Source organism: Mauremys reevesii, linkage group 1 (genome assembly GCF_016161935.1).
Source record: "Mauremys reevesii isolate NIE-2019 linkage group 1, ASM1616193v1, whole genome shotgun sequence".
In the NCBI taxonomy this organism is placed as follows: domain Eukaryota; kingdom Metazoa; phylum Chordata; order Testudines; family Geoemydidae; genus Mauremys; species Mauremys reevesii.
This window is the reverse complement of record NC_052623.1, coordinates 341223049-341250321: the sequence shown is the minus strand read 5'-3', so window position 1 is coordinate 341250321 and position 27273 is coordinate 341223049. Positions and strand designations below refer to the sequence as shown.

General features: G+C 41.2%; 1 protein-coding gene across 1 annotated transcript in view; it reads left to right on the top strand.

Annotated features, from left to right (window-relative positions):
• SEMA3E (semaphorin 3E) overlaps window positions 1-27273 on the top strand; it is a 222870-nt gene that overhangs the window by 155773 nt on the left and 39824 nt on the right. The window contains exon 5 of the mRNA XM_039484125.1: window positions 16953-17046. Coding sequence (XP_039340059.1) covers window positions 16953-17046 — 94 coding nt within the window. The remainder of the gene's footprint in view (window positions 1-16952; window positions 17047-27273) is intronic.

Genomic DNA, 27273 nt, shown 5'->3' with positions numbered 1-27273 from the left:
ACTGTTTAATCTTAATTGTTCTGCACATTACTGAAAGCTAAATGATTTGAAGTGTCTTTTCAGGCCTGATCCTATTGTCAGCTTTCAGTTATGCTACCTAAAATATAAACCTCTTTCTCCCTACATCCAGTACAGTATATCTCTTTCCCCACATACTTTCTTGATGAGGTGGAATGTTCAGCTTATGAAAGGTCATAGAGTTGTGGGTTCATTTCAGAGCCTTATATTTGAATTAAAACACTAACTAGGTGCTGTGCTGAATATACAGACATGCTCTGTGATTTTTCAAAATTTTTTTTAGAAAATGTGGGGGTCAAAGTTCATTCAATACACCCATTCTGAAAGAAGCCTCTGCATAGTGTACTTAACATCTGTATATATTAGGATGTAGGGTTTTAAAAAAGTAGGGGAAAACGTTTTGCCAATATAAAGGATGCATATTTGCAAGAAGGAAGATTTAGGGATCAGCATGGCATGTGGGCGCAGGCAATTTGCACTAATAACTCTGTTGTAGTCTCAGAAAGAAAACAAAAAGAAAACACAAAGGAGATGGGTTCCATCAGAAACACTCCAGTTGTCTGTTGTGGAGACTAGTTTTCTTTGGAGCCCTCCAGCTTTTAACTTTTCCTATTACATAAAAATATCTATTTGCAACAAGGAAAAGGTCTTTCCAGTTGCCATGTTTGATGAAGTATAAATAATATATGTCAACAGAAGTTCCTTGGTGCTTTAGGTCACACTGTTTTTGTAATGCACCAGCATCTTCAAGGTGCTACTGTCATCTCATATAAATCTGAGTATTATATACCTATGCATCCACTCAGATACAGACACACCTGCTCTCTATATAAGCTATTGCAAAGTATAATGGCTCTCCGTCAACACAAAATTATATTCTCTCCATGGAAATTGCTCTAAAATTATTTTAAATATGTTAATTACATTTTAATACATTAAAATATTAATTTAAATATAATATACATTGTAAATATATATAAAGAGAAATTTCATCCATTATATTTATCCTCACTGTTCAGTGAATGAACCCGTCATTCAATGTGCAATCTCCAACCGTTGTGTTAAATGAGAAATGCACAGAGGGCCTGTGGAAATAACAGCATGTGATCATGTTATTAGGACGGTATGGTAGTGCATACTTACAAGGGGGCATTTGGCATTTCCTGACTTGTAAGTGCTTGTCTTTGTAACCTTTCTGTTCTTTTAACACACTTGTCTAATGTCTTATCTTGGTTTTTGTTTAAAGATAAATTTTAGAGGACAAGAAATTCAATATGTGGAGCTACTTGCTGAGTCCCCCTAAAATGCTGTGTCCTGCGTAGTGGGCCCAATACAACTTCCGTTGCATTGGAAGGATTACTATTGACTTCAATGCAAGTTGAATTGGTGCACACCTTATGCCATGAATCAAGGGGTTTTGCAAGACCCTGCTTCAGTTAATAGAAACCTTAAAGATAAACAAGGCCAAAAAAACCATAAGGGGAATGTCTACGCTGCAGCTAGGAGCCTGCTTCCCAGCATGTGCGGGCAGAAATGCACTAGCAAGCTAAAAATAGCAGTATGGCCCATAGTACTGACTTTTATTTTTCCCCAGGAGTGATCCACCCTCACTTCACCCTGAGGACCCACCCCCCACTCCACCCCTTCCCCTGAGGCTCCACCTCTCTCCATCTCTTCCTGCCCCCACTCCACCCTCTCCCTGAGGCTCCTGCCTGCCTGCCAATTGCTGCTCTCCGCCCTCCCCCAAGCACCTCCCACCAGCCTCCAAATAGGTGACTGATGGTGCCGCTGAACAGCTGATTGGTTCTGCAGTGCCACTGAACATATGTGTGCCTGGTGCTTGAGCCCTGGAGCACCCACGGAGTCGGTGCCTTTGGTATGGCCACAGCGGCACAGGCATGAGCTAGTCTCCCAAAGATACTAGCCTGGACTGCTGCCAGTGCTGACGTGGCCACATTATTATTTTAAGTGCACAAGCTCAATACTGAAGATAGTTGAGGTTAATGGAGATAAGGCCAAAGGCCTTGTACGTTGTGATCTTGATCCGAAGACTAATGAAGGTCTTCCCATTGACTTCAGTGAGCTTTGGATCGGGCCGTGAATGAATGTCTGAGCACCATGAGAGGAAGAAGCAGCATGTGAGTCGTTTGAGGGGCTAAGCACAAGACACTTGCTGCTTTCTACATGCCATCATAGAATGTGATTTCCCATGCTTTACCAGGTTACTTGAACAGAAAAAAAGCAAGTCTGCTTGAGCAGTGTGAGTCAGAGCTCACCAGCATCCTATCCATTGCTTGTTCCCTCAAAAAGTTTCTGCATGCTTTTTCACAAGCAAATATATGAATATCTCTCACCTCAACATTCCTGGTTTACAGTTTTGCCCTTTGACTGATTTTGCAGGTGAAAATTATTCAATGTTTTTCAAACTACTATTTAAATATCCCCCCAATATGTAAACATGATACAAGAAGGCCAATGGACCAAATCATCTCTTGTATATGATTTAATTTGCTAATTAAAGACAATATAATGTTGTGACCACTCATGCTAGAAGTGAACTTTGCCCAGTATGTCAGATTGAACGTGAAATGATTCAGCAAATGCCAAGAACCATAGTTACAGATTCCTACCTACAGTCGTGGTGGCCTAAAAGTGTAATTTCCCCCAAGGAGGAATTACTGGTCTGCAGTACAAATTACCATGAGTTCTTATTCAAACAGAGGCATAATTCCCCTGCAAGTTACTAACTTGATACGTGACTTCATCTGTACTGTTTGATACATATTTATACATATATTTTTAACTAAAAGTGCTAAAATCGGTATCTTTCCCAGTCCGTCTAATGGCTCAAACTTCTTTTCAGAGGAATGGCAACCCCTTTTCCATTCCTTTTCATGAACATTTTGAAGGTCCTGTATTATATGGGAGAATACCCTACCCCAAACTTTGCTGATAATTACCATTAATAGATCAAGTTACTCATTTTAGGCCCATTCCCAGTGGAATCAGTAAGAGTCTCTCCATTGACTTCTGTGAGATATGGTTTGGGTCATTTTACTGTATCTTCAAGGAACACACATATCAATATCTCGGGGGTTTGGGGCATTGCTCTTTTTCCCCTTACATGGAAAACACTTGAGGAGTCTTAAAACTGAAAAGCAAACAAGGAAAATCAAATTATTTTGCCTCATAAATATACTTCTTCTTCGAGTGATTGCTCCTATGCATTCCAGTTAGGTGTGCGCGCCGTGCGTGCACGGCTCTTCGGAAGATTTTTACCCTAGCAACTCCGGCAGGTCGGCCGGGCGCCCCCTGGAGTGGCGCCGCTATAGCGCTAGATATATACCCCAGCCGACCCGTCCGCTCCTCAGTTCCTTCTTACCGCCCGTGACGGCCGTTGGAACAGTGGAGTGCTCCTTTGACCTCCACATCCCTAGCTTATCTCTGGTTCTTGTTGTATTTAGTGTATATAGTTGTTTAAAATAGTTAGTTTAGTTAGTTCGTTAGTGGATTAAGGGGAATCGGGGGGGCTTAGCCCCTCTTTTCCCGAACTGGTGCGGGCTCATGCCCAAGGCACCGGGGTTTAAGCCCTGTTCGGCTTGCCAGCGGCCCATGCCGATTGGAGACCCTCACAACTCCTGCCTGCGCTGCTTAGGAGAGTCCCATCGTGCAGATAAGTGCCCTATTTGCAAGTCGTTCAAGCCGAGGACAAAGAAAGAGAGAGACTTTCAGTTAAAGCAGCTATTGATGGAGTCGGCACTTAGCCCTACGGTGCCAACACCAACAACTCAGCAGTCCTCTTCGGTGCGGAGCGCACCAGCGGTCCCGAGCCGGTCCGGTACCGAGACTTTGAAAAAACAACAGCCGGCACCGGCGTCCCGGCACCGTTCCCTCTCTCCGGCGAGGAAGCGTAAGCTGGCGCAGACGGCCTCCAAACCTCCTGCATCGGAACCGTTCACCCAGCCACCTCCAGCACCTCCGGCACCGACTGTGGTGGTGCACAAACCATGCACAGTACCATCGACTCCGGCGCCGCAAGAGCCGTTGAGTCCGGTACCGCCCTGCTCCCCGGTGCAAACCATGGTCGAGCTGCCTCTCCCGTCAACGCCCGAGACTTTCTTGACGGCGAGAGAGCTGATAGAGCTCACAGAGCCGCCATGTCTCCAGCCCCCGGCACCGCCGGTGCGGGCTGTGAAGTCAGTGGGCAAACCGGGCATCATGAGGCCTCCTTCCCTGACAGACGGGATAGAAGGCATTCCAGGTCCCAGTCCCGATCCCGGAGACGTTCGCCTTCTCGCCGATCCAGATCCCGGCACCGGTCACAATCCCGGTACCGTTCTCCATCTCGGCACCGGTCGCACTCCCGGAGACGATCCCAGTCCCGGTCACCTGACCGTCGGTACCGACGAAGGTCCGGATCCCGGTACCGCGTCCGGTACCGGTCATCTCGCAGCCGCTCCCACTGACGTCAGTCGAGATCTCGGTCGACCTCCCGGCACTGGCACGGTCGATGGTCCCGTTCTCGCTCCCGGCACCGCGACGACCGGCACCGTTCCCTGGCACCGTCCAGGGACAGACCGGCGGCATCAACAGCACAGTCCAACAGTGCCTCTGCCTCCCCGTGGCCTTCCCACCAGCCTTCAGTCTCTTCCCAAACGGGCAGTGTGGGCGATCGACACGCCGACCCCCAAGGGCAGGACCACGGCCCCCAACAATGGGGTTTCTGAACCCCCTGGGCCTACCACGAGGCTCAAGGGGTCCCCTTCACTCAGCGGCCCAGAACTTCCGACCACAGGGCACCGGAAGCCACGGCCAGCGGACCTCCTCCATCACCGTTGGTGGAGGAACCGCCGCCACCTGTAGTGGGAGAGCATCCCACAGACGCGGAGGCCTCGTAGTGTATGGACGAGCCCCCGCTGGAAGCCCTGACCCAGGGCCTGTCATCGTCTTCCTCACCAGATGAGGCGGTGGCGGGGGCGTCGACATTGGGCCCTCCACCGATTGACCATGTGCGTCAGTGCTTTGCTGAATAGGAATGGATTTAAGCACACGCTTTGCATTAAGCACAACCTGAAATTCTTTGTTGAATCAGAACCAAAGGCAAGTGAAAAAGCAAATCACTACTCTGCAATTTAATGTAGCCCTTCAACTTTAATAGTTCTGATTTTCCTTTTCTTACATTATTATTTATAATTTATATTATATTTTTATTTTCTAATGTTATTAATTCCCATTGAGTTAGTTAAAGGTAAAATGGCTGCAGTTCTTGGAAACTAAGTATATTTTTGCAAAAGATTATTTTAGTAATAGCCAAGTGTGCACTGGGTTTCTTTAGTCATAGAAATTATACATAAAACTTTGATCTCTGGTTTTTTTCAAGCTTTGCTTAGATATTAGTAACTCCACCCACCCATCTGTGTTGTTGCGTGAATTTTACCCTAGCCACTGGAAAATGCCTGTAAAATAAACGACAACATTGAATTGCTATGTACTATCCTGTAGGGTGTGAGTTTTCGTCTGACAGTCTCAAAGGATTCCAGTGTCACACACACAAGAAGGGCTAGACTGATAATATCAGCCCTTGATGTTATTAATGTGTCACCCTTATTTCATTTAAATTGGCATCATGTGGAAACAGACACATAGTCATCTTCAGTGACTAACCTCCACAGTTAGAAATGCTGTATTTGTTATGCTGTCCCAGAAGGCTAAGGTGGAAAATCTCCCTTGGAAAAAGTTATTGTCTACATGTTGCAGGCCTTTTTCGTGATGAGCTCATGCATCTGCTAGTATTTAATGTGGTACGTGTCCTGCTTTCTATCAAAACTAGTAAGGCCCACTGAAAAATGTCTCCATGTTACACTGAAATCCAACTTTTTGCCTACCTTGATTGATAGTGATGGCTTGTACATTTAAACCATATTGCTTAGTCAAAAAATTCCAGCTGTTAAAACATAGATAATGACAGGACAGTATAAATACTGCCTACCATTCTCACTACAGTTAAACCTGCACACTGCACAGTGCATGAACCATAAAATAGGTGGTTTTTGGTTTACAGATTGTCATGATGGCTCAATGGGTCAGTTTATCTTTGTGTTGGTTTTTTTTTTATTGGTTGCCTGTGATAATAATAAGAACCCAGTGAGCTAAGTTGTCCTGTGTGCAAAAACAGCTTCACCATATGCAGGTTTCACTGGACTCCCTTAAAACCACTCATTGATTTTAAATTAAACGGCCTAATGTGCACCGTACTTATTATGTCTTTATTTCTGCAATGAGATCTGTGAAGGCAATGTGGTCTGTCTGCATAGGTCTCATTGCAGGATCCAGGCCTAAATGACTGTAGAAAGTGCTGAGGAGAAATGGATGGTTACAGTTTACAGCATTTTGCATGAACCTGTTTTGTTGGTTTGGGTCACGAGTTTCACATTGAGCTTTGGGTTTAAACGAGTCCAGGGAACCAGCACAATGAAATGTAGAAGAAACCACCGATTTTGTCTCATTTCACCGTGAAACAATAATTTGTCTCAGGTTCACTCGGAATCCCTCCACAATTCCTAGAAGGGTCGTAAACCCAAGGCAAGTTTTTGAAGAATGTGGCTCAAAATTGAGATTTGGAATAGCAGGTGAATTTTCCCTGATGGAAACTGTGAACGTTTAAATAGAATATTTATATCATCCAATGGAATTATATAGCAGATATATAATTTTTTCTTCATTCCCATTGACTGCTTGAAAAATGATATAAAAGGAGATAATTTTCTATTAATTTCTATAGATTTTAATGATAATTTCTATAGAACCCTTTTAAATTTCTATGGGACTCCATTGGGTTTGTCTTTATCAAATTCTATAGGCAGAGGGTGCTTTAGACAATCTGCCACCTTAGACAAAACTTCAATATGCCTCCCCCTCCTCATAGGTCTAGGCTGGCAGATTTGGCCCAGTTGCCCCTGATTTGGCTTGATGGAGGGGCAGCTGGGCCAAATTTGAGTGAGCGACATTATGCTCCGGCCTTCTGGCTTATAACACCACTCAAATTTGGCCCAGTTACCCTTCTGTCAAGCTGCCACTTTAGGCAGCTGCCCCAAAATCTACTGCCCTAGTGAGCTGCATAATTCACCAATAGTTAAGAGTGGCCCCAGTCTATAAGATGTTCCCATAAGACTAGCCTGGTTTGGGTTTACTTACGAAATTTCACATATCCATAACTATAGAGCAGTGGCCTACATTATTTCCTTGCGTGACATAAGATTTTTCTCTGCCAGGTTTCACTGTCCCAAGTTGATCAAAAGCTACTGCTTTTAATGGGCTTTACTAAGTAAAATTTGAGCAAGAATGACAGTTTATGGTTTGTAAATAGGGCCATGTCTTGTCATGAATACACCGCCCCCCTCCAGTTTGTTTAAGTTGCAGTTCTGTGTGCAAAATAATGTCACAAGAGATATAGACCCTACCATATCAATTGCAGAAAACGGTAGTGCTGCGTAAATAGCATAAACAATATTTCTGCAACTGTTGGTGTGAAATGTTTATGTTAATTTGCTTCAACTCTGTGTTCACCCCTGTTTTCTGTTCACCTTATTTACTGAAGAATGTTTCTTTTATCGGTTTTAAATTTGCAGTCATTGATTTCATTAAATATCTCGCTGTTCTTTTATCATGAGAGGGTAAATGGACAGCACAGCTATTAGGAGATCATGTTAAATCTATGAACTCACAAGTTATATTTCTCTAATTACTTTTCACCTTTGTTTTTTAAAATTGTTCACATTCTTTGGTTTTTATTGAACTGATTTACTGACAAATGCTTCAGTGAGGAAACTCAAGTGGGGGGGGCAATATTTTTCATTAGTACCTTTATTTTTAGTAGCTGGTTAAGAGAGAGATAACAGCAGGTAGGCACATTCTCTTAAGAAGAATTTCCTTTACATCACATTTTTGGACAGTAATAACTCTCTAGTGTATTCTTCATGGTTTTCAGTAGTATATTTTCCCTTTGTTTTGTTCTCTTTATTGTTCTTGTCTACTGTCGACCCAAAACATCCTGATTTTTTTAAACCAAATTGGTGTTTGATGTTTAAGAAATTTGGAATGAAATTGAGGTTTCCACAAGAATCCTATTCCCTTGTGGCTTGAAAATTGACCAGCAGCAGGATGGAATAACCCAAGCCACAGGATAAGGTGGTAAAGCCTCCCTCTGTCTTTTCCTCACATCTCCTCCTTCCTCTCTTTCCCTCTCTTTTTCTATGTTAACATTGGACTATCGGTATTCTAAATTGATTGGCAGCATTACTGTAGGCTAACAGAGTTCTCACTCCCCACCTTCTGCATGCACATGTCAACCCAAATAGCTTTTCATATACAAGTGTGGAAGGAACAAGATGCACAAGAAAATGGAGGAACTTGCACAGAGCAGCAAAATATAATTAGAGCTTCAAAGAGCCAGTGTCACTGAAGATTTGGGAAAAAACAACACTCTTCAAATCTGGTGACAGAGCAGGCAGCAGGAGATGGGGACTAAAGAGGTGCCAAGTTACCGTTAACTTCAAACCACATCCAGCAGCAAAGGGATGTTTCAAAACAGCACCAGGAAGGAACCAATCAGAGCTCATGTTTCAAAGCAGAAAGGCTAGTCTTTAACTTCCCTCCAAGTATCAGTGGTGTGTGCCTGTGGAGTGGGATAATTAAATTGTGCATAGGTTTTTGTTCAGTCTCTTATCTAACTAAAACATACCGGTAAAGAAAGAAAACACTCATCAATAGTTATACTGAAACAAAGTTGTTTGTTTCAAGGACTCCAGCTTCACTGGTTTCTAGTCGTTAGATGAATCTCAATTTTAAAGTATCCGTAAATGAGCAGTTTTGTAACTTTTTTACCCACACCTAAATAAACATAGGTAGATGGGAGACCCACCATGGCCAGACTCAGTGGCGAGGGGGTAAACACTCACTGGAGAAACTGAGTCAGTACTGAGTGTGTCTGTGGCAGGGGTAAAACATACCCAGGATCTTCTGGGAGTGGTTAGACTCTGGCACAGCTAGGAAAGTTATGGGCCACCACTCCACTGAGATCAGGGAAATTGAAGCACAGCTGAATGGTTCTGAGGCCAAAAACTGCTGGGTGCAGTGAGTCATTGGTACAGCTAGGTAAATAGCAGTGGGCCAGTACTCCACTGAGAGCAGGACAGACTACTGGGAGCAGAGGCGACTCAGGGGGTAAGAGAGATGGTTTCACACCTTCGGGGGGCGAGGGGACGGACAGATCCCTTTACTGACCAGGGTGATCCAGATGGGTGTGAAGCAACCACTTGGTGAAGTATGGATGTTAAAGTGGGGAAGTCTATGGGTTCAGGGGGTCTTTGAACTGATGCCTGCAGAGTAGCCAGAGGCTAATCTTACTGCATTAATGTCAAATACAGAGGCCCATTGATGGTTTACTAATCTGTGTCAGCAACTTTTGTCATGCCTGACATACTCACCAGACCTAACACACTGTTGTCATAATCTGTATCTAAAAGGTATCATATAAGGTATCATATACAAACTGATAACACCCTAATCCGGAAAATCATTGAGTAGTGGAAGTAACAGCTGTGTTCAAAGAATTATAAATATGTGCTAGAATTATGTTCTTTAAATGTGTTTGGCAAGCAATGCACAAACCCAATCCGCCTAGACAAAGGAATGTATATTTGCTTGTCTGACCAGGCTAGTCATTAGGGAGAGACAAGAAAGGAACATTTACCTATAAGTTAAACAAAGTTATCAAGCTAGCAAGTAGGAGAGTAGGCAGCATGGTGTCTGCACCCCAGAAGAAGGGAGAAACTTTGGGCTTATTTTTCAAAGAATACATATCAAAGGTTTACTGGACTAAAAAGAAAAATGCGGGGGGGGGGGGGATCTCTAATTTCTCCTGAGGAGTCAAAGAAGCCCCATGCTTTGAACTTTGTGTGTTGGGTCCTGGCTAAATATCCAGTCAGCCATGCTGAAAAAAAGTCTATGATAAATAAACTTTTCTGAACAAAAGACTCTGCTTTGTTAAGTTTTAGGCTTAGAAGTACATTTTTACTTCTGCTTATTTATAGCCATTTCTGTCCTTATTCCTTATTCTTGTTATCACTTAAACCTAGGTTCCCTGTTAATAAACTTGTTTTGCTTTTAACACAAACCATCTCAGCACTTTGGTTGAAGTGGAGGCAGGGGCGGCTCTACAAAGTAGGCTGCCCCAAGCAGCGCGGAGCGCTGCGCCGCCCTTCCCCAGTCCCGCGGCGGGTCCCCTCTTCCCGCGGCTCCGGCATCCTGGGGAGGGCGGCATTTGGCTCTGGTGGAGCTCCTGCCGGCATGCCTGCGGCAGGTCCACGGAGCCGGGACAGCGGACCTGCCGCGGTCATGCCTGCGGGAGCTCAACCGAGCCCGGGAAGGCGGGACCCGCGCAGGCATGACTGCGGCAGGTCCGCTCGTCCGGGCTCCGGTGGACCTACGCCCGGCATGCGGCGGAGCTCCACCGGAGCCAAATGACGCCCTCCCCAGGATGCCGCCCCAAGCGGGCGCTTGGCCCGCTGGTGCCTAGAGCCGCCCCTGAGTGGAGGATGTGTCAATCCCAGTTACATTAATAAGCTGCTGTTTATTGTCTCTTTAAAGGAGCAACAAACTTAATGTATTTGAGTTCAATTAGAGGGCTTGGACACTGCAGAGAGATGTCTTCGGGGAACTTGGGAATGAGGGTTCACTGATTGTTACCTGCACAGTAAGGTTTGGACTGGCAGATTCCTGAAGAGTTTGCTGACAAAGCAGACAAAATGGTGTGTCAGGGAGCTGACATACAGTTTAGCAGCTGCACACTCACTTGTTGAGACAGAGTAGGTAACAGTGATTCACAATTCTAGATGTCCTCAGAAGAGGTCACACTGGTGTACTAGTCACTGGGTGAATCTCAACTTTAAAGTATTCTTAGATGGGCAGCTTTGTAATTATTTTCCCCTGCATCTAAATGACTGTCAAGCGATTAAAAAAATTAACCGTGATTAATCGTGCTGTTAAACAATAATAGGATACCATTTATTTACATATTTTTGGATGTTTTCTACATTTTCAAATACATTCATTTCAATTACAACACAGAATACAAAGTGTACAGTGCTCACTTTATATTTATTTTTATTACAAATATTTGCACCGTAAAAAACGAAGGAAATAGTATTTTTCAATTCACCTAATACAAGTACTGTAGTGCAATCTCTTTATCATGAAAGTTGCACTTACACATGTAGAATTATGTACATAAAGTATCTGCATTCAAAAATAAAACAATGTATAACTTTAGAGCCTACATGTCCACTCGGTCCTACTGCAGCCAATCGCTCAGACAAACAAGTTTGGTTAATTTTCAGGAGATAATGCTGCCGCTTCTTGTTTACAATGTCATCTGAAAGTGAGAACAAGTGTTTGCATGGCACTGTTGTAGCCAGCGTCACAAGATATTTGCGCGCCAGATGTGCTGAAGATTCATATGTCCCTTCATGCTTCAACCACCATTCCAGAAGACATGCATCCATGCTGTTGACAGGTTCTGCTCAATAATGATCCAAAGCAGAATGGACCGACACATGTTCATTTTCATCTTCTGAGTCAGATGCCATCAGCAGAAGGTTGATTTTCTTTTTTGGTGGTTCGAGTTCTGTAGTTTCCGCATCGATTGTTGCTTTTTTAAGACTTCTGAAAGCATGCTCCACAACTCTTCCCTCTCAGATTTTGGATGGCACTTCAGATTCTTAAACCTTGGGTCGAGTGCTGTAGCTATTTTTAGAAAACTCACATTAGTACCTTCTTTGCATTTTGTCAAATCTGCTGTGAAAGTATTCTCAAAATGAATAACATTTGCTGCGTCATCATCCGAGACTGCTATAACATAAAATATATGGCAGAATGCAGGAAAAATACAGAGCAGGAGACATACAATTCTCCCTCAAGGAGTTCAGTCACAAATTTAATTAACACATTATTTTTTTAACATCAGCATGGAAGCATGTCTTCTGGAATGGTGACTGAAGCATGAAGGGGCATATAAATGTTTAGCATATCTGGCACGTAAATACCTTGCAATGCCAGCTACAAAAGTGCCATGCAAACGCCTGTTCTCACTTTCAGGTGACATTGTAAATAAGGAGCAGGCAGCATTATCTCCCGTAAATATAAACAGTCTTGTTTGTGTCTGAGCGATTGGCTGAACAAGAATCATAGAATCATAGAATCATAGAATTCAAGATCAGAAGGGACCATTATGATCATCTAGTCTGACCTCCCGCAAGATGCAGGCCACATAAGCCGATCCACCCACTCCTTAAGCAAGCGACCCGTGCCCCATGCTTCGGAGGAAGGCGAAAAACCTCCAGGGCCACTGCCAATCTACCCTGGAGGAAAATTCCTTCCCGACCCCAAATATGGCGGTCAGCTGAACGCCGAGCATGCGGGCAAGACTCTCCAGCCAGACCCTCTGGAAAAAGGCTAACAATATCCTATCATTGACCCATTGTACTAATTACCAGTGTGGCACTTAATTGACCTATTGACTAAGCCCGTTATCCTATCATACTATCTCCTCCATAAACTTATCTAGCTTAATCTTAAAGTCATGGAGGTCCTTCGCCCCCACTGTTTCCTTCGGAAGGCTGTTCCAGAATTGCACTCCTCTGATGGTTAGAAACCTTCGTCTAATTTCAAGCCTAAATTTCCTGACTGACAATTTATATACGTTTGTCCTCATGTCCACATTAGCACTGAGCTGAAATAATTCCTCTCCTTCCCTGGTATTTATCCCTCTGATATATTTAAAGAGTGCAATCATATCTCCTCTTATCCTTCTTTTGGTTAAGGAAAACAAACCGAGCTCCTCAAGTCTCCTTTCATACGACAGGCTTTCCATTCCTCGGATCATTCTAGTGGCCCTTCTTTGTACCCATTCCAGTTTGAATTCATCCTTCTTAAACATGGGAGACCAAAACTGCACACAATACTCCAAATGAGGTCTTACCAACGCCTTATATAACGGGACTAGCACCTCCTTATCCCTACTAGAAATACCTCGCCTAATGCATCCCAAGACTGCATTAGCTTTTTTAACGGCCACATCACATTGCCTACTCATAGTCATCCTACGATCAACCAGGACTCCTAGGTCCTTCTCCTCCTCCATTACTTCCAACTGGTGCGTCCCCAGCTTATAACTAAAGTTCTTGTTAGTCATCCCTAAATGCATAACCTTACACTTCTCACTATTGAATTTCATCCTGTTACTAATACTCCAGTTTACAAAGTCATCCAAATCTCCCTGGAGGATATCCCGATCCTTTTCCAAATTTGCAGTACCTCCCAACTTGGTGTCATCCGCAAACTTTATCAGCCCACTCCTACTCTTGGTTCCCAGGTCAGTGATAAATAGATTGAATAAAATCGGACCCAAAACCGAACCTTGAGGAACTCCACTGGTAACCCCCCTCCAACCCGACAGTTCCCCCTTCAATACGACCCTCTGCAGTCTCCCCTTTAACCAGCTCCTTATCCACCTCTGGATTTTCATTTCGATCCCCATCTTTTCCAATTTAACCAGTAATTCCTCATGTGGTACCGTATCAAACGCCTTACTGAAATCAAGATATATTAGATCCACCGCATTTCCCTTGTCTAAAAAATCTGTTACTTTCTCAAAGAAGGAGATCAGGTTGGTTTGGCACGATCTACCTTTCGTAAATCCATTCTGTAATTTGTCCCAGTTGCCATCGGCCTCAAGGTCCGTAACCACTCTCTCCTTTAAAATTTTTTCCATGACTTTGCATACTACAGATGTTAAACTAACAGGCCTGTAGTTACCCGGGTCACTTTTTTTCCCCTTCTTGAATATAGGAACTATATTAGCTAATCTCCAGTCAAACGGTACAACCCCCGAGTTTAGAGATTTATTAAAAATCATCGCTAACGGGCTTGCAATTTCACTCGCCAATTCCCTTAATATTCTAGGATGTAGATTATCCGGGCCCCCCGATTTACTTCCGTTTAGCTGTTCAAGTTTGGCTTCTACCAAAGTAGGACTTGTGGGCTCTAAAGTTTTACATTGTTTTGTTTTTGAGTGCAGTTATGTAACAAAAAATGTCTACATTTATAAGTTGCAATTTCATGATAAAGAGATAGCACTACAGAACTTGTATGAGGTGAATTGAAAAATGTTATTTCTTTTGGTTCTTTTTTGCAGTGCTAATATTTGTAATAAAAATAATAATATAAAGTGAGCACTGTACACTTTATATTCTGTGTTGTAATTGAAATGAATATATTTGAAAATGTAGAAAAACATTCAAAATATTTAATAAATTTCAATTGGTATTCTATTGTTTAACAGTGTGATTAAAACTGTGATTAATCATGATTAATTTTTAAATCACAATTAATTTTTTGAGTTAATCACATGAGTTAACTGCGATTAATCAAGAGCCCTAAAATAAACTTAGCTGGATGGATGATGTTCAGTGTAAAAAAATATTTTCTTCGGGGGCAATTAGTTGAAAATGGACAATAAATGATTAATGTGGAGAATATAGCTAGATAAGGGGAAATTTTAGGGGTCTCAATTGACCTCAGAGGATCTGTTTCTTCCATTGTAAACACTTCAACAACCGTATAACCTACCCAGTGCAAATGGTGTTTCCTATAGCTTAAACATCTTTTGCAGGACATATTCAATCCAGAGACAGTGGGACTGCCAGAAATCCAGAGTTTCTGTTGTTGTGAAGAGAGCTCCACAGGTTTACCAGACCAGCTGTAGCCTCTTAAGGTTTTCTGGCCCGAGTGACAGTCCCTAATTTAGATTATCTGTGCTGGGCCTGGAACAAAAAATTGTGTATAAACCTGAGCCCTAGCCAATGGGGAAATGCCTTGCAATACGTTAAAAACTCTATTCTTGATATGTGATTAAGGCTGATCCAGCAGAAAATTATATTTCATTCACACTGGTCTCCGCATAAGTTACAGTGCTTGGGTTTTCCCAACACAGACTGCTTCTGGAGATGTGGGTCTTCTGGAGCCATGCTGGCTCATGTGTCTTGGGACAATCCCAAGATCCAGTCTTTTAGGCTAGAAGAAGATAGGAGGATTAATATGATAATGGGTACAGTCTTAGAAATTACTTTCCAAACTGTGTTTTGGGATATATCCCAACATCTTGGAAACTCTCAGCTCATGGAAAGCTTGTTTCTATAGTGCAGTGCTTGTAGCCAAATGGCTTATATTGCTTTGATGGAAAAGCAGATTGATTCCAGGATAGAAGCTTGGCAGAGAGGCCTGGCTGGCTGGCAACTACAGAGTGAGTAACATTTCAGAGAAGATGGGCCTTAGACAAATTTGAAAAGATTTAGTCTAACTTTGCACAGGCCTAGATTGATCTCTAGCGGATGGGAACCGAAATGTCACTCTCATTATCCTCTCTTCCCTCTCCTCCCCCCACCGCTGTTTTCTGCCCTCCTGTTCTTTTATCTTGCTGTCCCTTTTTAAAAACCTTTACTTTTTTAGATCCTTTTTTTTGTGTGGTTTTACGTCTACCCAAACATTTGACATACATGTGTACCACCAACCTAAAACTGAGATCAGTTCACCAAGCAGAAAGATTGAATTTATACAGTGTGCTGAAAGAAATAGTACGGTTTCATATATTTGTTTGAGTTAATCTGTGACACAGAACTGGCATTGCTGAAATACATGGTATCATATATTTATAATGCAAATTCTTGATTATTGTACTACGTATATTTTGGCAATCTAATTGTTATAACTGTACTTTCTCCTCCTCTCCCCCCTTATTTTTGAAGGGGAAACGTTTAATATATACATTTTTTAAAAAGGTTTCCAATTAATGCACTAATCACATACTTAGATATTTATCTACCATTTATTCAACACTCAGACAAAATACACTCACTCACCAAAAACCAGCACACCCGTCCAATAATTTTGAATATTAACATTTGATAGACATGCCTCATTTGTTAAACATGTGTAATCAGAGATTTCACTCAATTTATAAAATCACCAGAAACAGCATGTCTTGGGTAATGTAAAGGTGCTCACTTTGTAATAAAGGTAACACCCTGTTAAATGAGCTGGGGGATTATATTACTGTTTAATGTTTCTCTAAGCAAAAGTTCACTGTTGTAATGAACATTGTTTTGGCTCTGATATGTACATGGCAAAGATTTGTTAAAACTTCATAAATAAATAAATACTTTTAAAAATATTTTCTTCTGTGCTCTCACCTGATATTTTAGTTAAATAATCGCATTTCTCTGAAGCTTTTTTGGGAACCCAGAAAAATGCAGGCGATAAAAGAGGCAACATTGCAGGAGCAAGAGTTCAGGTTAAGTTTTAAACCGAGAACGTTAAATTAGATTGCCCATCTTCCTCCAAGACTAATTTTGGAGTACGTCTGCAACATAAATCACATCACATGCTCTGAACATTTTAATCAAAGATTCATTCCTAAAACTTTCTAGTACAAAGAAGACACACAGAAGCCCCAGATCTATGCTACATGTATTATGCCATTCTATCTAGAGAGGATGAATACATTTCTTTGCTAGATAGTTATTGAATATTTGGATAATTTTAGAAGAGGTAGGGAAATTTTCCCTTACTATGCCCATATAAATGAATCACTGATTCTAGTATATGCATATTTCAGTAAATGTTGCAGTGTAGTCTGCATGCAAAGGTGTTTTGTGGAAATCAAAGACTCTTTATAACAAATTTATTAGTGAACAATGGTAACCTTATTTTCTCCACTCAGAAAAAGTCAATTCGGTTCAGAGATATCAAATATATTACAGCTAATATTTTATTTTATTTTAATGTAGTATTTATGCTGTTTTCTGTGACTTTCTTTAAAGGATCATCTATTTCAACTGGACTGGCACAAATTTGAGAGAGGACGAGGCAGGTGCCCTTTTGATCCCAGCTCCTCCTTCATCTCAACTTTAATTGGTAATGAACTTTATGTCTCAATCTTCAAGGAGCTGTCAAACTGTCTTTCTGAGTCTCTTTCGTCAGCTCTCCGAGGTGTTGTCAGTAGTTCTTTACAGCCTTTGGCATGTCAGACTTACTTCTATCAGTGGTGCCCACATTAATATTACATTCCAGACAGTGTTAATTTGAGTAAGCATATCTCAGACAAGCGAGCAAATGTTATATTACATGCGCTGTTCTACGAAGATAATTGATTGTCACTTAATATTAATGGTAACATCCGTTTTCTTTTCTTTCAAAGCAAAATTGTGTATTCAGCTCAAAATATTTACACAAATGAACTGTGTATCCCAAAATGACAGTTTTCACTGTGAGCTTCAAAGACTTAATTTTGACAACAGGAATCTTAGAGAAATGCTATTAGGCCTAATGGTTTTATAACTGAGGGCTTTTGTTGTGTATGCAACCTATACGTTTTCTTAAGATGCCAAATGTAGGGGGGTTGTAATTGTCTCTTCTTGTAAACCAAACAAACAAGGCGCTTGTAAGTAGAAAAGTGTGTTTTACACTGAACATTGCAGCAACAGAACTTGGCTCCAATCCTACATAACAATTAATGTGGGCAAATTACCAGGCCACCACAGAACAACATTGACTGCTGCCCACGAGGCTCTTGTTGCAGGATCGAGATCTTTGAAACTAAAATACAATGCAATCCAGTATGTATTTATTTTATAACATGGTGCTCTTGGGCATAGTGTAGGATATCATAGCTTGCCAATCTTACAGTGCAAAGATGTTAGACTAGATTGGGACAGTAGATAAGGAAAGGTGTCTATAAGAATTACAGGTAGAAGAAACAGGCCAACAGCTAGTGGTTGTGGGAAGTGTAAATGAGATGATTTTTGAGCTTTTCTTGAAAGAGATAGTCAGTGAGATAGAGACGTGGGCAGACTGATTCACAAAGCTAACAAGGACCACAAAGAAAGGACCAACTATCAGTAGAGGAGAAGCGCAAATATTATGAGTAAGAATAGGCTTGAATACAGCGAGTAGGGGGAACACCTGAATCTAGAGGAAGGATGAGGAGATATGTATCAGGGGGACGTTATGAAGAGACATGAAGATGAGGAAAGTGATTTGGTTTGATATCTTTCTGGAAAGAAACATTCTGGAGATAGTTTTGTGTTGTCCTGTTTTTCTTGACGTTTGCAGTTTACATTGCAGTGGCACAAAATTTGTGGATTTTAATGCTTTTTTGTTGTTTACCTCAAACACCAAATAGACTGTATCATCTTGAACTAAAATCAGAAAGCCTACCCCTAGTATTTCAAAGGTACGTACCATGAGTGGATTATATTCAGATACTATGTTCACGTATCCTTTCACTTCAACACATTATTTTGGTGAGTTTTCCCTCCAATTCATGTAAAATCCTTGAAGTTACTTTTGTTCAGCAAAATCTAACCTATTGTAGTGCATTCACAGTATCGTTCATCACAGCTCAAATAACTTCATATTTAGTGGCTATATAGACATGGAAGATCCAGAAAAAAATATTTTGACTGACTTACAGATGTCCTGAAGTACAGTTGATTATGGGTCTTTCACACACTCTTCATCTCTCTGTGTTTCAACCATGTAATAACTAAAGACAGTGATCACACAGTGAGCTCTGCATAGGTACAGGGGTCCACCTGCACAGAGCTTAACTGTAGGACTGGAGCTTAGCAGTACGGTCCTGCAGTTCTCAGTCTTTACTCAGGCAAAACTGAGAAAATAAATTAGATTTGATTCTGCTCTAACTGTAAGGTCAATGTGAGTTTTATTATTGTCTGAAATGGGAATCAGATTGTGTCCTAATTGAACACTTCATGCCTGGGCATAAGGTACTTGCACTTCATGCCTGGATCTTGGAAAAAGCAGTTTGGGGTACATCTGCACATCATTTTAAAACCCATGAGTCTCAGAGCTCAGGTCTACAGACTAGGGCTCCCACTACGGCACTAAAAACAGCTGTGTAGACAGGCTTGAGCTTAGGCTCAGGCTTGAGTTTAGGCTCTGAAACCTGGAGAGAGGGGTGGGTTTCAGAAACTGAGCTCCAGCCCAAGTGACAGCATCTACATGGCTTTTTTTAGCACCGTAGCACAAGTCCCGTAAGCCCTAGTCTGTAGACCTGGGCTCTGAGTCTGGCTGCTGTGGATTTTGAAATGCAGTGTGGACGTATTCTTAGAGGTCCCATTCTAGAAGCATTTCATGTGCAGAATTTTCATTGAAGTCAGTTAATGTTCCACAAATGCATGGTTTATAGGATCTGACTCCTAAGAGCCTAAAATGTTTTAGTATCAATAGACAAATGATCTCACTGTTTTCTACTAAGCAGTACGAAAGTTTCCTAAAAACTTTAGGTTCACCAGGAATTTGTTTTATGTTACGAATCAGATTAACTTTTCTAGGAAAAAGTCATCCTTTAAATACAAATATAGCCAGATTGTCTACATTCAAATTGTTGTGAGGAAATGCTGTATTCCTAAAGGATCATACAGTAGCTCAAGGAACCTATCCTTGATGTTATTTTAAAAAAATACTTATCTGAGGGTATAAAGTTCTTAAAGGTATACATATTTTTATATATTTTTTATATTTAAGGGCTCTCATATTCATAGTGAACAGAAACACTAGAAGAGTATGTTTTAGAGTGATTTTTTTACCTCTGAGGCCTACAGTGGAGCAACCACAGAAGACATAACACTTGGCAAATGAACAGAATGAATTATTAGGGCATCTCATGAGACCATGGAGTGTAGCTGTTTGGGTTTGTGGCAGATAGTTTGACAGTTTGGGGTGGATTTGTCTGGAGGACAGTGAGAGCGTAGAAACAAGCATTGTAGCCATTAATAAATAACCTTTGTGTGGATGACACCAAAGCAGCAAGAGTGAAAGGCTGAACTACTTGCTTGGTCCAAGCAAAACAAATGAAGGTTAATCTTTGGATGAGATAAGGCAACAGGAAGATTAGTATTGTATGAGAAAACAGGCTAAGACTTACTCAGCCTAAGAAGACTTTAGCCATTTAGCTGTTCGTGGAGCATGCAGCCATAAAAGGAGATAAGAGATTAGAAAATAAGAGGATGAATGAGGGCCTAGCCACAGGCATCCAAGTTCCATATTTGCATGGTGGCACCCAGCTTTGCTCAAACATATGCCAAAGAGGCTTGTGCACCTGAGCACCATGACCAAGGGATTCTGGCTCATTCCATGTGAGAGTAGGGGCTTTTCTTATCCATTCCTTCTTTCTTGGCCCCTTTATCTAATATTGGATTTGGCACCTTACTAGACAAGCTAGTGTGTGCTTGAAGAACAATCTGCCCAGCAGAAGGGCTGGTGCTCAACACCAACACTAGCTGGCAAGAGTGTAAACCCAGGATTTTTTTTTATTCATCCCAGATGAAGAACGAATATAAGAACATAAGAACAGCCGTACTGGGTCAGACCAAAGGTCCATCTAGACCAGTATCCTGTCTGCTGACAGTGGTCAATGCCAGGTGCCCCAGAGGGAGTGAACCCAACAGGCAATGATCAAGTGATCTCTCTCCTGCCATCCATCTCCACCCTTTGACAAACAGAGGCTAGGGACACCCTTCCTTACCCATCCTGGCTAATATTCATTAATGAACTTAACCTCCATGAATTTATCCAGTTCTCTTTTAAACACTGTTATAGTCCTAGCCTTCACAACCTCTTCAGGCAAGGAGTTCCACAAGTTGATAGTGCACTGTGTGAAGAACTTCCTTTTATTTGTTTTAAACCTGCTGCCTGTTAATTTCATATGATGACCCCTAGTTCTTGTATTATGGGAACAAGTAAATAACGTTTCCTTATTTACTTTCTCTACATCACTCATGATTTTATATACCTCTATCATATCCCCCCTTAGTCGCCTCTTTTCCAAGCTGAAAAGTCCTAGCCTCTTTAATCTCTCCTCATATGGGACCCATTCCAAACCCCTAATCATTTTAGTTGCCCTTCTCTGAACCTTTTCTAATGCCAGTATATCTTTTTTGAGATGAGGAGACCACATCTGTATGCAGTATTCAAGATGTGGGCGTACCATGGATTTATATAAGGGCAATAAGATACTCTCCGTCTTATTTTCTATCCCCTTTTTAATGATTCCTAACATCGTGTTTGCTTTTTTGACCGCCTCTGCACACTGCATGGATGTCTTCAGAGAACTATCCACAATGACTCCAAGATCTTTTTCCTGATTTGTTGTAGCTAAATTAGCCCCCATCATATTGCATGTATAGTTGGGGTTATTTTTTCCAGTGTGCATTACTTTACATTTCTCCACATTAAATTTCATTTGCCATTTTGTTGCCCGATCACTTAGTTTTGTGAGATCTTTTTGAAGTTCTTCACAGTCTGCTTTGGTCTTAACTATCTTGAGCAGTTTATTATCATCTGCAAACTTTACCACCTCACTTTTTACCCCTTTCTCCAGATCACTTATGAATAAGTTGAATAGGATTGGTCCTCTTGTCAGATAGCTTTGTAACAAGGGAAAGGAAGTTGTAAATAGGGAAATAAGTAAAATTTTCAAAAGCACCTAAATGACTTAGGTGCCTAAGTCTCATTAAAAGTCAATGGGAGTTAGGCTTCTATTTGACTGGGGCCCACATCCTCAACGGTATTTAGGAATCTAACTCCTATTGATTTCAATGGGAGTTAGGCATCTAATACCATGGAGAAGGTGGACATAAGTCACTTTTAAAAGTGGGACTTAGGTGCTTTTGAACATTTACCCAAAGGCCTTTAACAAACCATAAGTTTAACCCAATTCCTTTTTTGTTGTTGTTTTAAATCTCTTTTGAAGGATTTGAAATCTGTTTCCATCTTGTAACCTAAGGACTTCCTGACACCACCAAACCATCCATTCTTTTGAGACCTCCCTCTAATTTTCATATTACTCCCATTTTTGTTTAACTGATTACCATCTTCCCAATTATAATTTGTTTTTAAGCAGGAATCCAGTGTCCTTTCCAATGGGCTGAACAAAATTACTTTAAAGTTTTATCTAACTACCTCTCTAAGTGTGCTTTTTCAATTCTGTCCTATTCAAACCCATCACCGTGATATCTGACCATTTATTTTTGTGCCCATTAAAGTGCACTTTACAAATTTAAGTCCATATTATTGTTCTGAAGAAAGACCTGAATTTTATTTTCTCTCTCACAGTCTAAGGTTGAGCTAAATTGTTTAGAACTTCACTTCTTTATTCTATCCTTCGATTGCTGTCTCTTTCACTCAGTTGTTCTCTTTTCCATTCCAAGAACAGGCATGAAAAACCAGAGGAATCATTATCAGAATGGATTTTCCTAGATAGAAAGTAGACATTAAAACCTAGTGTAAATTTATCATAGCTTGCTTAAAGTATTAGATATATCAAAAGTTAGAGGCCTAAACTGTTTTATCAGCCACTGTGGTCTTAGTCAATCAGCCTCCGTGATTTATTACAGAGCTGCTTTGACTATTGAAAGCACATGGGATGATGGGGAGGGTTGTTTTGTTTTTTTACATTTACATTTTATGCAACATCCTGCAGTTAAACATCTATTCTGTTTCCTTATGCTGACAATAAATAATTGTGACAAGTTTAATCGTTCATAATAGAATTTTCATCACAAGCTACTTTACCATCAGGTCAGATGACCTGTCATAAAACTCACTAAAATGTGGGATATTCACTTTTAAAGCCAAGTCAGGAACTCTCTCATTTTATTGAACCAGGATTTGTAATTGAATGAAATACACAAACTTTTCTTTTGACCTAAGTAAACCTATTTACATCTGATTTTAGTCATACATATCGCAAATGATCTTCCAGATTTAACTATTTCTAAACTTATATCACAAATAGCTAAAAGTAATTCCTCTATTTTGTTGTGAGGGCCTAGTTCTGAGCAGAATATCCCCACTGAAGTCACTGAGCCCCAGTTCTCAAAGATATTTAGGCACCTAACTCCAGGGGGAATTAGGTACCTAAATACTTGAAATCAGTGGGAGTTCGGTGTGTAAGTATCACTGAGGACCTGGGCCTGAGCTACACCTGTGTAGAAGAACTGCCCCATACTAGTACTCTTAATTATTATATTTTAAAAATATAGAATACGTGCCATTGGAGTACTTTGCAAAAGTTATAGCTTAGCGGCTCCATAAAATGGAGTACTACTAATGGTAACTCTTAGTATGTCCATTGTTTTACTACTTTCACTTCAAATTACTCATACCAAAAACATCACCAACAACTGAAGCACAGCCATTTCTGAGGTAGAAATCTATTCTAAACTTGCAGTAATTTTAAGAGGAGAAGTGGGAAATAATATTTGTTTGATATTACACAAAAGATTCAACTAAAAGGAATGTTGCAACTTTGTGCTAGAATTTGGCACCCTTTTAACCTTGGCTTATACCTGTATTCTTAGGAAAATTGTCATTGGGTACAGCCATGTGTTTTATGTCACATCAAAGAAGAGATTTTCATCACGACACTGCCCCCTATTAATTTGCTGGTATATTGCATTATTGATAACTGTGAGGATACTTGTGTTGTTTCTTTTAAAATGTAGCACAAAGCCAGGCAAGAGGGAGATTGGGGACGTTTCCAGGTAAAATCTATAAGGAATCAGAGAGATTTCTTGTTCTTGTTTCTTGTTCAGTGTTAGATAAAAAGGCTTTTGTGCTTCTTTACCACTGTCACCTGAAAAAAAATCAGTTCTGCATTTTCCTCTTCTTTGCACATTTTTGCAACTTTTACACTTTTTTGCTTAGAAGCACAAAATCCTATTGTCCTGAGTTGTCAGACACAATTCCAGTTGCTTTCCAGGATTGCAGAAATTGTCCCTTTATTTATTATATCTAATTAAAAGCACTCCAAAGCAAAGCCTGATTTGATTTTAATGAGATAAAAAACAGAAGATACCATTAGACACATTAGATAGTGTACAACGCATGTGTCTTCTCCAGAGAGATAAACTATACCCACTCAACTGCGACCACACCAAAATCAGGTTCAAATATTTGTTACACAGTCTACCTAAAGTCTATATGCTGTCAAAGTCTTGTTCTGCTGATTAGAAACAGATTAGTGTGAATATTTTAGAAAGTCAAGCAAGAACATGCATCATTTCCCTATACACGCTATAACATTATACAGGTAGTTATATTAATCTTGTGTATTAATTGCTCTGGCACATCCTAAAAAGTTTACAGTAATGGACTGCAATGTATATGTGACCTTAAAACAATGTGAATCTCATTATTGAAGTTTAAAGAATCCTAACGCGGTACCTATTTGTTCCTCGTTCAGAAAATATACATTAGAGGAGCAGCCAATGTTGGCTTTACCCTGCATTCTGTCTGCATCTAAAATTCCTAGGGAATTTTGAGTGTACTAGGAATGCAGAATTCAGCCCTGTTGTTTCAAATAGCAGAATTTCCTTTCCATGTATGAAACTCTTAATAAAAAATCATTGTACCTAATCATTGGAGCAACTTACTAAGGTTTGTGGATTCTCCATAACAGGCAATTTTTAAATCAACATTATTTTTTCCCCTAAAACATATTCCCTAGTTGTTTTAATATGAAGATATACCTATTGCATAGAACTGGAAGGGACCCTGAAAAGTCATTGATTCCATTCCCCTGCCTTCACTAGCAGGACCAATTACTGATTTTGCCCCAGATCCCTGGGTCACCCCCTCAAGGGTTGAGCTCAGAACCCTGGGTTTAGCAGGCCAATGCTTGAACCACTGAGCTATCCCTCCCCCTCTTTCCCTGTGCTGCCTGGTAATTAATAATACCAGGATCAAATAGTAATTAATTCAGGGGGTCCAGGGAAGTGTTATACGGGAGGTCAGCCTAGATCAGGGATCGGCAGCCTTTGGAACACAGCCCGTCAGGGAAATCTGCTTGTGGGCCGGGATGGTTTGTTTACCTGCAGTGTCCACAGGTATGGCTGATCGCTGCTCCCACTGGCCACGATTTGCCGTTCCAGGACAGTGAGGGCTGCGGGAAGCGGCGTGGGCCAAGGGATGTGCTGGCCACCGCTAAGCGTGCCAAAGGTTGCCAATCCCTGGACTAGATGATCACAGTGGTTCTTCTGGCATTATAATCTATGAATCTGTGAGTTGCATCAGTGTTAACATATTTTGAAATGTTTTCCTTGTGAAGTCAGCTATCACAGTCCACTAATCCTAGCTCCTATTGCTTTTCCCTGATTTTTCTGATGAAGCTTCTTGCTATGGAATCAATAGTTTGAGCCAAGGGTGGCCAAGGTGAGCCTGAGATGGAGCCAGAATTTACCAATGTACATTGCCAAAGAGCCACAGTAATACATCAGCAGCCTCCCCATCAGCTTCCCTCCCACCCCAGCTCCCAGCGCCTCCCCCTCCTTCCCCGCACCTCCTGATCAGCTGTTTCATGGCATGCAGGAGGCTCGGGGGTGGGGAGAGGGGGAGTGAGGGCATGGCAGAGGAGGGGGCAGGAACAGGGCTGCCGGGGGGGGGCAAGTGGGGCAATTTGCCCCGGGCCCTGCAGGGGCCCCCATGAGAATACAGTATTCTATAGTATTGCAACTTTTTTTTATGGAAGGGGCCCCCTTAATTGCTTTGCCCCAGGCCCCCTGAATCCTCTGGGCAGCCCTGGGCAGGAAGGGGTGGACTGGGTGCAGGGCCTGTGACAGATCTGGGGGTTAAGCAGTGAGCACCCCCTGGCACACTGGATAGTTGGCGCCTGCAGCTCCAGCCCCGGAGTCGGTGCCTATACAAGGAGCCACATATTAACTTCTGAAGAGCCGCATGTGACTAGTTTGAGCTATTAGACAAGCAAATAGTCAGGAAAAAAGAGAGAAGAGATTTATTTGTTTAATCTGTTCCCTACTTTATATAGTCACTGTGCTTACAAAACACTATGTTTGTGAAAATTTACAGAAAGACAGTGGACGGGGCACTAACCTGGGAGTCTGAAGTTCTATTTCGGGTTCTGCCCTGATTTAGTGGCAACTACGAGCAAGTAACTCTTTGTCCTCCAGTTTGAAATGGGATGCCTGATGATACTTACCTTCCTTTGTAAAACGCTTTGAGATCTACAGAAGAAAAACTCTGTATAGGCTTATCCAAAGACAATGCAAAATCTGCCATTGACTTCAGTGGCCTTTGCATCAGGTCCTAAAAGAGCTGAATGTTGTTAGTAAGGAAGGAGGAGAGCAAAATCAGAAAACCATAAGAAACTTTTAAGTTAAGGATACAGAAGGAACAACCATCCTGCATGTCCTGTATTTTTTCAGTTATATAAATCCTGTAACATGAACAGGGAATATATTAATCTACATTCTTAACTGAAAAATAAGAATGGAAACTTCTTCTTATTATAAGTGCAAAATGACAGTAGGGATTATTAACTCTGCAAATTTATCAGCATTTTCAGACATTTGTGATTCATTCTGTATAACCTTAAAGTTGCATTTGGGTAAGCTTTGTTTTGTGGGATTTTTTTGTTGTTTTTGGAGGGGCAGTTTGCATTTCATATTCTTGAATTCTTTTTTTCTAGAAAAGAGAAACGTGGAATTGTCTTTTGTGCTCTCACTTAAACTTTGATGGTCACCTTTCTTTGAACTTAATGGGATGTGGGAGGAATGCTCTAACCTATCGAGCAAAATCTGCCAAATTGACTTCAGCTAAGTAAAGGCTTCAGGCTTGGATCCATTTTTTTGTCTGGAAGGCAGGCAGTGTTAACAGTTCTTTAATTAATACCCCCCCCCTCAAAACACAAATCCTACCCCAAGCAGAGATTTTACCTGGAAAAAGGAAAAGTGACAGACACTGAATAGTTTGACTTGGTACTGCACGTTTTGATTAAATAACTAGAACTATATAAAATTAACATGGGAAAATTAAATCGATTAAAAGCTGACCAAATGTAATTGTAAATGGAGAATCATCATCAAGCAGATGTGTTTCTAGTGGGAGACCGCAGGGATTGGTTCTTGGAATTATGCTATTTAACATTTATATCTATGACCTAGAAGAAAAAATAAAATCGTCACTGATAAAGTTTGCAGATGACATAAAAATTGGGGGAATGGTAAGTAATGAAGAGGACAAGTCACTGGTACTGAGAGATCTGGATCAGTTGGTAAGCTGGGTGCAAGAAAACAAGAAGTGTTTTAATACAGCTAAATGTAA